This window comes from Mastigoproctus giganteus, chromosome 13 (assembly GCF_048544385.1).
Source record: "Mastigoproctus giganteus isolate SK-2022 chromosome 13, ASM4854438v1, whole genome shotgun sequence".
Classification (NCBI taxonomy): Eukaryota; Metazoa; Arthropoda; class Arachnida; order Uropygi; family Thelyphonidae; genus Mastigoproctus; species Mastigoproctus giganteus.
The window spans coordinates 132,926,226-132,943,044 of NC_143587.1; the positions used below are offsets into that span (position 1 = coordinate 132,926,226).

The window sequence follows — 16,819 nt, forward strand, 5'->3', positions numbered from 1 at the left end:
GAGTTGATAGCTGGCCATGGTTAACCTGCTGGCCTTCCGACGAGATGGGACACGATGGTTGGTCTATTTTGTTTCCCACTATTGGACACGTTTCTTCCCCGCTTAGTGATATTTCTTTCGATTTGAACCCGGTTCCATCAAGAGGTCGCGGCTAAATTTGGATTAACTAGCATTTTTATAAATTTCCATTATTTGATAATTTTATTAATTGGCATTTATAAATTATGTTAGGAGCGCATTCCTTCTGCAACACACTTTATCTAGATTTATTACTCTCCCTCCTTAGTTTGTTTTTGATAATTGCAGCGTATCGTAACCTCGCTCATTTTATTAGCAGAATTCCTAACACTACTATAAATACAATTAAGACTAAAGGAAATGGTTAGGGTTGCCTATACTAAACAGTGCCATTTTAGCTTGCTGATCATTTTAAACGTCATTCCACATATCTGTCCAGTTTCAACACGACTCATTGGCTTATGTGACTTCACCATGAGCCTTTGATATGAAGACAAGTGTTGATTTCATTCGTGCCATCAATAGAACGATATCTGCAGCGCCACTGGTTCCCACCTCAACTAGTACTTCCTCTTAAGCCTCAAAACATTTAATGACATCAGCAATATTTTGCATCAGCTCTGTTCAATTGTATTCTAGCTATGCTTTACAAAAAGCAATTACTCCTTACTAGTAGTATGATGAACCACGCTGATAAAAATTCCATCAAAAGTCATGTAGTCCTTTCAAGTTTTGAGTTAAATCAAAAGTCATCTAGTATATAGTTCCTTCTATTGAGCCTGTATATAATTTCGAACACGAAGGCAATCTGATATAACTCTTAAAATTCAAACATTGCCCTCTACAAACGTTAGTTATAACAACGTTACTTCCATTCCACAGTGATGATATCACAAATAGTTTCACTCATAATTACAGCCACCATAGTCATGTAAATGCTCTCAATCTAAGTGCAATGTGCTTTTTTAGATAATGTGAAAAATCATTGCCACTGTTATGAGATCGTTTCATAGAAATTTGAAAATTTAAAAACTTATTTTCTTCAAACTTCAATGATCAAAATATTTAGAGGATCACTGCACTACCGTGTCGATACCAGTTTTGATCGCAATAGATAGCAGCTGTTCACATGATGTGCAGATGCAAATTACTAAGTTCACTGATAAATGCAGGCAGAGAAATTGAAAATTCAGACGTACAACCGTTTTGTTAAATACTTGACCATGTTTCAAAAACATCCCATTTGTGTGAACAAAGAAAAAAAAAAAAACACCACAAATACGCATACCTGACGATTACATCATAGTGAAGTGTTTCGAAAAGGTTTCGCAAACGGATTTTTCCGAGTAATATGCGCTATCCACCAATTTCTCTTCAAGATTCGTTGACAGAATGGGGGCGAAGCAGGGCAGCCGCAACTCCAAGCTGCGGCAGGCTTGGTGTCTCAAATTATCAGAAGGTTGCGAAATCAATTCCAAGAAACCTAGATCATTCATAGGTGTAGGGTTGTAGATCCTCAACTAAGTTTAAATCTATCTATCTCTATCGCAATTAAAGCTGGAAAGTTAGTCAACTACTTGGACGTTTAATAGCTGACAGGGAGAAAAGTATGAACCAAAATAGTCTGCAGACAGACTTTATGCAAGGACACTTATGGTGTATGAATTCTATTGGGTGCCTAACGTCTAACCCCTTGCAGCACGCCGTGATGAGTACATTGTATCGTATATTTACGTACAATAAAGATTAATCTTTAGGCCAGAAGAAAGTGGACGCTCAGGCATTAGATGGACTCAAGAAAAATGATGCGCTATGTGTTCTTTATGTGATGAGTTCAGGCAGCCCGCAGTCGGATTCTCGTCGGGTTCTGTTGTAGGGTGAAAACAAAAACAATCGTGGTACTTACAGGGACAGTCAGTTCGGCGAAGTGGATTGCTCATATAGAGGCGGGCTAGTCACAAATCCAAAACTGTGGCATGGTTTAGTGTGTACAGCCCTACAATCATCAGTAACGGGACCCTCGTGACTGAATGTCTGCGTGTAGGTACAGAGAAGAGCTCCTCAGACCCATGATCCTTCCTTATGTGTACTGTATGCGAAGAGTTGATTCTTATGTACGAAATCTCAACTTATAGCATAACTGATCAACAGTATGTTGGAAGACGAAAGTATCGTCCGTATGGTATATAGTTGTTGACAGTTTAATGATACAAGGGCTCCTGAGGACAAATTGTCAGTTCAGTTTATTTCATAAATGTTTGCCTGTATGGATTGGTCTGCATGTTCTCCCAGACTGAATCCCATCAAGTACGTCTACACCCGAGAAAAACGTATTGCAGCTCGTCTGCACTGCAAATGACACTTGATCAGCTGGAAATAATTTTCACAAGCGTGGTGACTGATTCCACAACTCACTGATACCGTGATTTATCTATACAAATGTACGTGTTTTCGGTTGCTGAACTTAAGTCATATTATGTAATATCTATAAATGGAATTGAGTGCATTCTGTGGTCGATTTTCTGTTTTGCTGGACAAAAAAATCAGTTTCCGAAAAAGAACACCATGTCGGATTAACGCAATCGATTAAAATATGCTTTATAGATAAAACAGTGTCAAGACTCGCACATAGGAAGGCCATCTTCCCTCGGCAGGACCAAATGTGTTAGATGACTGTGTCGTAATCGGAGTCGAGCAAGAACAACTTCCTTGCTACGATTCCTGCGCTGATTAGACTGCCATGCTTTTATTACAGGCTTTATCTGCCATAATGTTTGGTATTGGAAGGATATCTTGTGTATTATTTGCCTGTAATCTGTATAGGGGACTGACAGGCAAAGATTATTAGTGGGAGATGCTGATTTGGCTGCCGTGTCGGCCAATTCATTTCCAACAATCCCAGTGTGGCTAGAAATCCAAAAGAAACTTGCGTTCAAAAAAAAAGAATGAATCTTCTGCTGAACTCGATAGAATTGGAGAGTTGTCTCAAAGATAAAGCCTGTAATATACTCAAAGAATCGGAATATATTATTGACCTTTGGTATGTAGTGACCAGTTCTAATGTGATCCAATGTTAACTATAGCACGGAGCTCTACAGTGTAGATGGTATACTCAGGAAGAATTTGCTGAGATATAATAGTGTCTGGAAAGACAGACGCAGATTCTACACACGTTTCCGACTTAGAGCTGTCTGTGTAAACTGGTAGGAAATCAGTGTTCAGCTCTGTGTGCTGAATAGAGCTGGAGGTAGACAGATGGACATAAAACAAGGACTAGTCTTACAGCGACAGTGAACCTGATTGAATAATTTAAATGAGCACACAAAGCAATCTTTTTTTAAGAAAGATTTGAAAACTCGCTTTGAGATTTGTGGTAAGAGATTTTTTTGCAGATTTCTTGGAAAAAGCTGTGCTCAGTTTATATTTTCAAAAAACAGACCTCAACGAATATATTTTTTTTCAGAATCATAAAAGATGTTAATCTCTGAAAATAATCTCCTTGCTCTTTGAAGTAAAGTCTCTAAAATCACTCACTTTAAACAAAAAGTGAATTAATATTAACGTTTTTATTATACAAAGGCAGATGGTACAATTCTTGTTAGAATCGGCTTAAATAATTAGTTATAATAAAACTGCATTGCTGCGCAAAGTAACACAGCTGGTACATTGCGTAAAACATTGGCATAAACCCAACGTCAATGATAACTCATATAGGCAGTCCTAATAAAAATTTTCCTCATGTTATGTTATTTGGTTTTTAGGAGCATTAAGCAACTAAGACCATATTGCTCCGGTGCGGTGGTCATTCCTTGACCTTTCCGCATGCTCCCTATTTGGTGGTGACGGGCTCGAACCCCGGTCTAATTAAGAAGCGTGTGCTACGCACTGATGCTCCTTCCCACCTGGCTACGGAGGCACCTTATTTCCTCATTCCCGTTGCGAATTGCTGTTGGTAGGTACCGAAAGACACTACAGTAATATGCCAAAAAGCCCAATATCAACAATAAATCAGATGGATCCGTAGCCATCATTGCATCTAGCAGAAACAGATTTCAACATAAATTGACCTCCTAGAGTAGCAGTTAATGAAAGATGCCATTAGCTAATAAGCGCATGTTTCCACCTTGAGATATATATAGGTGGTTAAAGCGTGTTTTTGGGTGATCGAGTTGTAGTCATAAGAACTTGGAACAGTTGACAATTTTCCTATTCTATCAAATTTCAAAACTTGATAAAGTAAAACGAGCACACACAACGGTTGAACATAAATATACTGTTTGATTTTTATAAAATTAAAAATCATAATAAAACCTACTTAAGTCCACTGACTTTTTGACCATCCCATGTTTTCTGGTTGACTGTTTTGGCGTTTATTAGAGTATCGAAAACGGAGATTATAGTGCACCAAAACATTCAGTATATTACATGCTCTGTATAGGACTTAGTCCAAAAATAAAGGTTAAATATATGTTGTGTATTATTATAATATAATTATTCGCAGCATATGACAAGTTGATTGTCATCAAGAATGGAAAAATGTGATACATGTTCCTTGTAGTCTAGGATATTTTGCCATTCCTTATAATAATATTAAAATTGTTCGTTGAATCGTTCTCATATGTCGGGCTTTCTAATAATAGATGTATGTTTAAATATTTGGCATTTCGGTACAAAGTAGACATCCATGTGTGATGCACTTATGATTTCCCGATTTCCTCTTGTTTATCTTGAAATGTTCAAGCCTGAGTTTTATTTGGTATAATTTATTCGATGGGTTTTTTTTTTTTTTTGCCAGAGTTCTTGCTATTTTGTTTAAGAGTTTTTGGGTGATTAGGTTCTAGTCATTATTACCCATCGTAGTATAGGGTCATTCTATATTTACAAAATTGTGCATAAATCTTCTGTCTAAAGAGATGGAAATTAAATCTTCATCCATTAATGTCAAAGGGATGCCTTATGATGCCTTCATTGGGATCATAAACCTTAATTGTTCAGTGCACTGGCTTCTGACGCCCCCTCAAAGTTCTTGATATACACAACTCAAAGAGCCTTACTCATTTAGGCTCAAATTTTCCAACAATTATCTACATATTCTATGGTTACATTGTTCATAGTTTTCAGTTTCTACTGATCATGAAGGATTTTTCATTTCTAAATATCTATGCAAAGTATCTGTTCAATTCACTCGCAATATCGACAGGGTTATCTAAGATTTTCCACACATCCATTATGCAAGGGTCAATGTGATTCGTTCATTTCTTCTTTACAGCCACATTAAAAATTTTCTTGTCGTTCTTTGTTCCTTTAGCGAGTGATTTCTCATAATCTGCCTTTGCCAACCCATTGTTTTCTGCTTAATTTTCATCATTAACTTCTCCATTCAACTGTTTAGCTCATTCATCCATCTCAGCATCTTTCTAGTGCTAAATTTTCTTAATATAATCCTGGCTTCTCCGGCTATTGCTTTAAACTTAATTCCATAATTCTAAATGTATTGACCCTGTCAAGTCATTCAATTTGAATTACTATATGTAATCATTACGAATATTGGATCACAAATTTTGACCAAGTAATTTTCGGAATTTATGGGGTGAAATTTCACAAATTAAATTTTAAACAATTTAATTTAAATTGTATTTTAGTTTCAAATGTATTAAATTTTTAAACAAAATTTAACACATTTGAAAATTATAATTTTAAAAACGTATAATGTATATAGTTGTACACTCTATATACCATGTCTTGGTAAGCTTTTAGCATTTAGGTGGTCTTCTATCATCTAAATGTAATCGACATATCATTACTACTAAACTTGATTAATCCTTTCTTAAAAACAAATTTGATATTCACATTAAGCATCGCATTCTTCATCAAATGTAACTGGTAATAAATGAATCATTAACACAGAAATTGCGGAAGTCTGCTTTGTTAATGAATGGATTAAATATTAAAACAACAAGTCTGCTATAATTACACAAGGCTTTCTTTTAATATTTTAAGTAAATCGCCTTAAACCGCGAATATCGATCCATTCCTAGAATTATTTTTTTGGCGCTTTATTGGAATTTCGATCTCCATCGTAGGTTTGACTCGAGTGACTAGTCTCACGTATGCAACTCCTAATCAATTACTTTATAGTAGTTAAAATATTTAGTTGGAAACTAAAATGCCATTAAACATTGAATGAACCACATTACCATCCCCAGTTGAACGTTTAAACTTCGATCATGAATCCCAGAGTACATAGATTGTTAAATGTATGTAAATTCCAAATTTAGGAGACTATTTCAGAAAATGAGATGTTTTTCTGCGATAGAAACTTTACAATGTTAATTAAATTATACATTTTTGTTAATCACAAATATAATATTGTCTTAGCACCCTCTGTGCAATGAATGGCCATTGCACAAAACAGAAGGAACTGGAAAGTTGCTGGAGAGGCCTTCATCCTGCAGTGAAAAACCAGTTTCATTGTTTTTCTTCTTCGAGGAATGGTGACGTCCTGTATAGATGGTGTAGTGATGGATTTCTAGTTCAAGGTTTAATCCTAAACGGAGGTCGGATGAACTGATGCGACTCGTGGTAGAGAAGAGAACAACATGGGAAAATTATAAAATATTAGGGGAACAGACCTACAATTAGAATAAATTAGTTTGTTAGTTGAAATGAGTCTTGACACAAGGGCTTCTAAGGCCAAGATTTGTAAATATAAACTGGTATGCTCTAAAAATAAAACTTGACAGCATGCCATCTTGATGGGCATGTTATCCAGAATGTCAAGTGTGCCAGCATATCATACTTGATAGCAAAGTTTGCTATCATATACGACTTGATAACATGTCTTGTCATCTTGCCTAAGGAAGACAAGTCTTACTTGTCATCTGCCTTAGGCAAGCTAAGGCAGATACTTTGGCTAAAAATGTGAAGATAAATAGCAACGAATTCTTTGCTTATATTATTTGTAGAAGGGAAGGTATGAACCACGTTGGCTCACTAGATATGAATGGCATAAAACTGTTGATGATCCTGTTCAGATTGCTAACAAACTGAATAAATATTTTTCATGCTCGAAGACGCTTTCAGGGATAAGGATACCAGAAGTATACCTGGATGCTAAATGATCTTATGATAATTGAAAGGAAACGGAGAGGAACAGAAAACAGGATGATTATTAATGGGCATTGCTCTTTTTGGACCAGTATTATTACTGGAGTCCCTGAAGGTTCGGTTCAGTTCTGGGCTCCATTTCGTTAACAATATTTATCAATAGTACTGATGAAAGCCAAACTTAAAATCTAAGTTTGGAAATAATACGAAGGTTGAGAAGATGGTTAACGAGAGGAATCAAGGAATACACAAGCAACAAATTAAGCAAATGGACTGAGAAGTGAAATTCAAGTTTTTGCGGCCCTGCGTATTTGGGTGATCAAGCGCGAGAGTCCAGTAGCATACGTATTTAAGTGTATTGTGGTTCAAGTTCGCATGACTGCTAAATACGTTATCAATTGTATTCATTATCGAACTACCCAGTAATAATCACTAGCATAAGAGTACTTTTTTTTATATATATGTAAAAAATACAAAATACTGCTACCAGCCTCAAGGGTCGACAACGAAAAATACTTGGGGGCACAAATCGACATTAAGTTTTATGGAAATAATTAGTTTAAAACAGGCTGCTACAACAGTTCATAGGGTTCTGTCAGATACTCAAATTTTACCAGCAGAGACAATGTGATTATTCTGTTGTATAAAACAATGGTTAGACTACACATACAATGTCCTAGATATGGAAGCCTCATTTTAGGAAGGATTTGCTATATTGGAAATGGTGGAGAGAACAATAACAATATTATGCAGGGGCACAAAAGAGTACACTGACCACGAAAGATCGCAGTTCTATAAGTGCAACGCTGGCACTTGCAACGATACCTTAATGAAGTGTTTAAGCTAGAAATGGGTTCAATAGACTGAATATCGATGGCTCTTCCTTGAATAACACATTTAATGGAACAAATTTAAATTGAAAAGAATGTTTGCAGGATAAATTCGGGAAAGACTCATCTAGTGTTGTCCAAGTAGATAAATCTAAGGAAATATTAAACAAATTGTTAGATGTACAGATGACGTTTTTTGCTGATTTTATATAAGCTTGTTTCTTTGCATCACTTACGATTGCTTCATTTTGTAACAGCGATGGATGCATACGTTTAAATAAATAGAGTTCTTTGACGGATAAGGACAGTTCCGATCTTACTCTTAAGGATCGCTTGTATTAAATGGATACCTGCATTTTTGAAGCGAATTATATACTTAGTTATCATAAAATGGTAAGATTTGTTAAGGATCTAAGAACTAGAAATTAATAAATTCTAGAATCTAAGAATTAAGATCAAAGAATTGTGATAAGATCATTACGAAATTAAGAAAATTTATTTCTCTTTAATTCACTATTACACTGTTATTTCTGGCACATTATACAAACATGGTTGATTTTAAGGCAAAAATTATTTGAAATAGCATAAACTTTTCGTCTAAAGTTAACCTAGGAACAGTCCTGAATCTGATTAAAAAGTTTTCGAAAAGTAATAGGACACGTGTTTGACACAATATCCAGATTTCGTTTTACATTATATTTTATTTCTATCATAACAGCAGGATCTTTAGGCTAATATGACGTCTAAGATAAGAGCATGTGAAGTATTAATGTTTCAGTTTTAATATCCCATTTTTATTTTTTTTTCCCCTAGGTGCCCACAAAAAATGTTCAATAAACAGTTTAGGTTAAAAATGGAATTAACTTAAAACAAAGTGGATCGTGCTAAGCCTTTGGTGTAGTTTTTAGACCTAATCCTTTCTCTCACTGTCTATATTAGTAAGCGTATTTATGCTTAGTTTTAGTGGAAAAAGTAATTTAAAGATTATGTGTGCAACCGTTATAGGCAATTTAACGTCCTATTTATTTATTAACGTTTCAGTGGCCAGTTTAAATCAATGTTTAACAGTAATTTTTTTTAAAGCAGTATGAGACGACAGGATCCTTAACACCACATTTCCCTTGTATAACCACATTTTTAAAGAACACTTCGAATTATATAAACATTTACATATTCTGGGTGAAATGGAACAAATTGTTTAAGTTTTTACTAAGTTTGATAGCTTTGGAAGTGAAATTTAGCGCAAGGAAGCCCCAGGTTTCCTGCACCACGTGGCTAATACAAATACTAAATTTTGCAAGCAAATAAAATACTGTTACTTTACGTGAACTCTGGGTCTGACTATATTCGGTCTTCGTGACTACTAAAGTGGCTACAACAATCGCATTCTTACAAAAGATTAGAAAACCCCGAGTTTGAATTCCATCTGGATAAAAGAAGTTTTTGGCGTTCTGCGTGTCTTGGCAGAAATAGTCTCGAGCGATGGTTCAATGGTTTGAAATCTGTTATTGGGTATTTTATCCTGGCAAACAAGCATATTATATTGATTACAGAATAAAAAAATTTAGCAGTTTAAAGGCAATATACTGGCCCTTATTGTCTTAGTTCTAAATGTTGTGTAATATATACAACCAGAAAAACTGTCAAATTTTATTCTAAAGAAAACTAATTGCTTGGTTATGTTTTTAGAACATGCGCAATTTTTACTATATGGTGTTTGTAAATTGCTCGTATTCTGTGATCAGTTTGTTTCGGGAAGAAAAACTCCTAATTTCTGGGAGGATAAGCCACACAGCTCTCTTTCGGCAAGACTTAGTATGCACTACAAAATTTTCCCAATAGCTGCAACGTGATTGCTGAAACTTTGGTGACACGAATATTGAATTGTTAAATGATTTTCTGTATTGTATTTTATTTTCTACAATCATGGAAAATAGATAAACTGTTCTTCATTGGTCAATATGTGTTTGCCCAAGCCTTTTGATTTAAGCTTCTTTCTACGTTGAAATACTCTCTGTACAAGTCAATCGAAGTCATTGACTTCCTTGTCGTCACTCAAGTCACAGAATGTAAGTGATCCACTTCACCTGCTTTATTTAAAATGCTTCAATTCTGAGTTTTGTAGATTTTTTCTCATAGTACAGAAGTGCTAAAACTTATTTGGCAACCGATGTTTTGACCTTAATATTTACTGATTAGCATTTATAGTAAGGTGGTTCGCGTCCTCTCCCTCCCATTGTGCCCTTAATCCTATTAGAACAGCTGCTGCAAAAATTAAACCGGTTAAGTATTTAAAAGCTTTATAGTGCGTTTTGCTGTTTACTTTATATTGTTTTTTCCCACTTTTACACAAATAAATACAGTGACTAATTATTAAGAAATAAAAATGATACTTCAATTACGAGAATCCATTAAAATAAATAAATGGGCGTGATACACCACGCTTAAAAATTGAGGCATTTTAGTATGTCAGAGGTGGAGCCCTATGTTCAGAATGTAAGTGATATAATCAATGAAAAAGGATGTTAAAAGCGGCTCTGTTGCTAATCTAATTATATGAAATGGATGGAAGTCCTTGACATAGTAAAAAAAAGTTTAACTACTCTGTTCTTCAGTTAATTATACTTTTTGAATACACCAACAGTGTTCCTCATCAGTCGAAGTATTTTTAACAGGTGACATTCTTTGAAGCTTCAGAAATAAAAAATAGCCATTATATAATCTCCCTGGTGAGGTTAAAATTAAACAAAATATGCCAAGTGAGAGTAAATGCTTTTAAAGAAGTCATTTTTAACTCTGATAACTGAATAAAGTACATATTTTAAACCGTTCTGGATTCTTTTCAATAATGTTAAATCTTCAATGATGTGTTATACGGACCGATGCCTTTCACGATTTAATTTAACATAACTAAAACTAATTAATTCATAAATGAATTAGTTTTAATAACGTATACAGATTGTTAGAATCTGTATACGTTATAATGCTGAAGAAAGGGTCCGTTTACTCTGAAAGCTCCATTTTTAGTCATTAAAATTTGTCGCTGAATGTATACTGTTCTTATTTTCTGTTACAACTAATTCATTTGTTTTATCTTAATTTTAAAATAACTAACTAAACGTAATATTTAGCTAACGTACATTATGATATTAATCTTTTATTTATTATATATGCTAAATGTTTAAAATCAGCAATATTTCACTATCTTCATCGATTTTTGCCATTTAACTACAAAATGCTTTTTTGTAGTTAAAAAGCATTTTGTAATAAATATACGGCGCATATAAACTTTTTCAGACAGACATTAATACATTTCCCAAACTATAAGCTAAATTTAACGTATTTTTAATTTAGCTATTGAATTATTTTAATAACTTAAATTATTGAAATGTTGGCAGACATTAATTGGAAATAAGTCCACATCCAAGGCTTATTTTCTAATAAATTATATATATTCCTATTACATTTTCTCTGAAATGGATTTATAAGCATTAGTAAGTCACCTCCCGCAAATAAAAATATTGGAAACATTTAAATAATGTTTAGGGAAACCTAATTCGTTTTCACCGATTCATTCTCCCCCTCTCTAACTCGTAGTATCTTATAGGATACTTTCTATATTTACTGAAAAGTCATACTACATCCTATATTTTTAAACAGAGAAACTATTTCTAATGAGAAATTGCTGTTTATCGAATACGATTATTTTCGCTGAAGTTTAGTCAACTTCCACATAAATATTCTACGAAGAACTATTCACAAAAGATTCAGATTTCTGGAACGGATCTATAAGAAACCCTGAGTATTTATTTAAGCCACAGGTCCTTTTCCTCTCAGTTCACTCTAGAAGATTACCTACTTCATAGTTTCAAGTTTACCTCCAAGGAAACTGAAAGTTAATCGCTGTACACAAATACCTGCTAACGTACACAATCAATGTCTATCATCCCATTGAAAACAGAATATAATTCTCCGCCATATTGGAAAACACTATACGCGTTAAGCTGCAGTATGACGAATAGTGGGTAGGTGTGGTGTGTGAGTACGAATGCCGAGCGTAGTACTTTGTCTTCAATAGTCGTCTCAGACGCCTCCGTCTCTTCGCTCGGGCTTTAGCAGACGCCTGCGTAAACAAATATCTAACATCTAAGAAATATGCGAACACTAAAACTAAAGAAAGGATGAAGAAATGAAAATATTACGTACGGTCGTTGAAGCAGAGTCTCCATAACCCCGAGGTGGTGAACTTTGACAGATACTCCCTTTCGCCAGTACCATTATACCTGGGATTTTGCATCAGTTCCTCGCTGTGCAGCCAGCAGTTAGAGCTGATGGCAATACCCTGTGCCACCAACGCGATAGAGGCAGCGAGTAGCGTAAGGACTCGTAGCACGAGAAGGGAGGCCTTGAGCATGATGTGGCAGCGATGGAAGAATCCAAATTACAGGTGATGACGATCACGGGCCCCTGATCACGACACAAAACGGCCAAGGAGGAAGAGGAGAAAGAGAAAAGGCAGTGCCACGGATTCTCCCTCCTCATGGAGGGTACCTGCCCACTCAGGCCTAACACCACCACTTTGGACCCACACGGAACACAGAGGCGTAGGGACACTTGTGACGCATAAACATCCCCATCTCTCGACAGCCAGCAAGTGGTGATGCGAGTATTGGGAGAAACCTCATCCATTCGCCTCACAAGTACGAATGCCCTTCAATGTCAATTCAACACCTGGTCTAGCACACATAGACGGCCACAAGGCCTAGCTTCCAGGTATCGCAACGCACAGTACTAAAGACCTCAGTCGCTGAATGGCTACCGAAGCTTCCGTTCATGAGGTGTCCGTCACCGCCTGTCACAGGCGACTATGCCTAGTATTCCACGTAATCCCCGGCGACGAGTGACCTCGTCTCCGGCCACCCGTGGACCGCTTGATGGCGACCGAACGGGCCCCGAGGCCGCACTTCATCCGGAACGCGAGGACGCACGCACACGCACACACACTGATGGGAAGAGACCGAGGAATATGCGCACCCTAACGACCGGCAACTCCGCCGATGCAGACGACGGATGCGGGGATGCAGCGACGTCGGCAGCAGCCCAGCCAGCCGTTCCGATGTGATCCGATAGATAGGGGTGGTGGGCGAGAGAAGGATGTGCAATAAACATGCGTGGTGTCCTTTCTTCCTCCGTCCTCTCCCCATCACCTGTATCCAACATTTCATCACCTTTTGCATTCTACTCTGTTGACCTTCTTGTCACTCTCTGTAAGCCGCAAAATCCGTCCGGAGTCGGAGGAGAAATATATTAACGGTGTTACGCAGAGAATACTTGCATATTCATCAAAACCTGTTGGCTGATGGCGTTCGCCAGCTTTCGAGAGGCTAATGTGGGTCACAACTGTGATGGGCTGAACGCTATTAAAATAGGGGTTTGCTGCTCGGCAGATCTATTTGCAAACATTTCGCTTAGCTTTTCTGATCTTGGACGTCGTGAAAACATTCTTCAAACTTTTTCATGTGGAAATCGAGAATAATTATTTTTCCTGGTTGCTTCTCTAGTGCGGATGCATTTAAACCTCTTTGGACGCTTTCATATTTATAGTCGAAATCTAAGCGTGAAAGAAAACATTTCTAAAGCATATTAAGACTACGGATTGCTGTTCTAGTAACACTTCAATAAAAGCGAATGGTCAAAAACTTTAGATTGTTGAAATTATACTTTAAAACCCGTGATAATTCACGAATTTCTGGATTAGCCAATCGCTCTTTAATTTTTAATGGAATCCGGGCTTCATTTCGATAAATGCAATTTAAGTCGAAAGTACATTTGCAAAGGCATCAAAGGCACATTTCGTAACTTTATATCACATAATTATGAATGTGTAAATTTATTATCCGGTAATTTTTCAAACAATATGTAAAACAAATTCGTTTCTTTGAGGTGAAAAAGAGTCTTCGATATTGTGATAAATTAAATAATAGTATTTTACAGTCTGTTAGATGCTCGATTATTTTATAATTTTTGCCATTAGTCTATTCAATTTACTTTACGACATTCAAATATTTCTTTTCCTACTTGTTACAGTCTAATCAGTTTAGATTATTCTTTGTTAGAACTAATTACGTTTACCAGCGTAAATGTATGCGAGAAACAATATTACTAGAATTTTATTTAATAAATCAAATATAAACTCGAATACTTTTTTTTTAAAGATAGGATTAATTAGTTTAACGCCAAATTGAAGTAAAACTGTCGTGAATTGCGAAGTAGTTCTGTTACTTTAAACACACTTAAAGTCTTTTATTATTGTAATAGAAAAACTATTTAAAACCTGACAGCGAAATATTCTATAGTGATGCTCTCAAAAATACTTTAACATTCCTGAATATCATTGTAATATCTATGGCACATAATTCTTACAGCAAACTTTAATACTGCGATATCCAATTTACCTTCTAATCCCTGTACAAACGAGTCTTGAATGTCGTATGAAAGTTTAACACCTTTGGTTTTCTTTGTCAAAGAAACCAAGGGTCTGATATGTCGGTGTAATATATTTGTAAATCTTGCGAATTGTCTCGCCTGTTTGCTCGTTTTGATGGAAAAAAATCCCAAGTTTCATTTCCCGAAAAGTCGGGTTTTTCATCCCAAAATAGACTACCTAGGAAAGTGTCGAAATGGTAAGAATTTACAGGATTAGTAACTGGGCCTACCACGCATCATACGCAAATTGAACCACTAACCACTATTCTGTCCACGAGAGGACAAAGAGTTTAAAGAAAGTCGTCTAGGATTTTACCATCAAAAGAGAGCAAGACCAAAGTTTATTTTCTCTTTCTATTTCCACCAGATATTCCTAAGTAGATATACTATTTAGAAATATCTGGTGAAAGTGTGCAGCAGAGCTAACGGAAAGACATTCGCCAGAAACAATATTCGGTAAAGTTCGCTATACATTATGTAACATATTCGGCTTGTCATTTTCAGCTGTGTACATTTTCCATTTTCATTCAGTGTTCCTCTATGGCTATAAAAAACCCTTCGATCTACTCTGATAAAAACTACCCATATTTCAGAAAAAGAAAGTTACTTCTGACATTGATAATATCATAAAGTGGGCTATCTAAGTCACGAAGCTTCTGTCTAGAACGAGTTGAAACGCATTGGCATTCTTAGTCATGGTCAATCTATACAAGTAGTCAAATTTCTGGAGTAGAAAAGATATTTTCTGACAAATGCGAAGTTCCAAATAACCGTAATCATACGATATAAAAATGGATCATACTTGGAGACGAACGAGTGTTCCACGATGCGATTTCAGTCAATTACTTCGCAATGAAACATAACAATAATCCATCTTTCAAAATATGTTTCGGATATCCATGTCATCACGCTGTTTTCCGAATGAACTCAAAGTATACACGTGTCCCAGTTACTATACGAAAACAGCATGTCAGTATCGATCTGGATCATTTGTCGTGTAAGCATAGCACTGACTGAATTGCTAAGTAAAACTATGAGTTGATTTAAATATTAAGATTCGTTTTTTTTTTATAGGTTTTCCTTACACCAATCGGCTAAACTGAGTTCTAAAAACAGATGGTGAATTAAAACTGGGTATTCTAAAATACGATAGGCAACCACTATTTAAGACAAATATCTGTGCACGAATCAAAAACAGATCTAAATAGCTGTAGCATTAACAAGTCCTTCTCAGGACTTGTTAATGGACGCTAATTTTAAGAGATAAGAAACAAAGATTGTCACATGTCATTTACATATTGAGAGCTTGGAAGAGATTCTAGAATGAATGCTATCTGTGTTATCATCAGTTAGTATTCAGCACTTATTGTAGTGCTCTTACCAAGCAACCAGCCACGTGTGTATAACAAAAATGCTATTTTAAAATCTTCCATTCATAGTATTTTACAGATAAACCAATATCATAACTTATTTTCAAATGGTAGCGACATAAATATGCTCATCTAACGATTTTACAAAATAAAAATATTTTCTGGAAAGATCGACATTATGACAATTGCTTTTGAAAACTGTTCAAGCTCAATTTTTTCGCAATATAAACTTCGTCATGTTCATACTTAAAAACAATATTTACGACAGTTATTTCAGTATGAAATAACTGCACCATTCCGAATATTATTCAATGAAGTGAATTCATCACCTTCCAACGAACTTTATTTTCTGTGGTTGATTTTTTGTTTCACATCAGAAGATGTAAAACAATCCAACCAAGGAAAAGAACAGGAATCTCGCAGATCATCCCATTTTGCATTATTGTAATGTAAAATAACCACGCCGCTTTCAAAAGCCTCCATTAGAGAAGAGATCATCACTAAGTTGTGAATTAAGGTGCGTAAAGAACCACTCACCTCGATCATGTACTTGGAACAGTTGTTCGTGAGAAAAAAAGATCAAGAGTATTGACTGTATGGTTAGGATTGTCTAGTATTCTGGTATATGAACAGCTGTAAACATTAGAACCAAACCACTAAGAAAACTGATCTCACTCTTAGGAAATTTAGACTGGAGAAAGTTGGGCTTTAAAGAGTGAAAATTGAAGAGTTAAGTGATTAGTGAAACTGGCAAAATGATGGAGGCAACTGATGAATTCGGCAGAATGGGGTACAGAGATTTTTTAACCCAACTTGTTTTTTTACTCTTAACTTTTTCGTAACTTTATATCACAATGACATTATTAAGCATCCATAGTCAACTTTATATTGTCATATAACATCCGTATTTCAACCAACTTTTGACCGTCTTAGGGCCATCTTGGAAGGTCTGATGCCTTTTGAGCCAGAGAAAATCGAAAAGGAGATGCCAAATGACTAAGTCTCTGA

The 16,819-nt window shown here is 35.7% G+C and overlaps 1 protein-coding gene across 1 annotated transcript in view; it reads right to left on the bottom strand.

Moving 5' to 3' along the window:
- Window positions 1-12,659, bottom strand: part of LOC150076450 (voltage-dependent calcium channel gamma-7 subunit-like) — a 305,179-nt gene extending 292,520 nt beyond the window's left edge. Inside the window, exon 1 of the mRNA XM_090387543.1 lies at window positions 12,162-12,659. Within this exon, the coding sequence (XP_090243669.1) occupies window positions 12,162-12,369 (208 nt within the window). The 5' untranslated portion in view covers window positions 12,370-12,659. The remainder of the gene's footprint in view (window positions 1-12,161) is intronic.
- Between the last annotated feature and the right edge of the window lie 4,160 nt (window positions 12,660-16,819).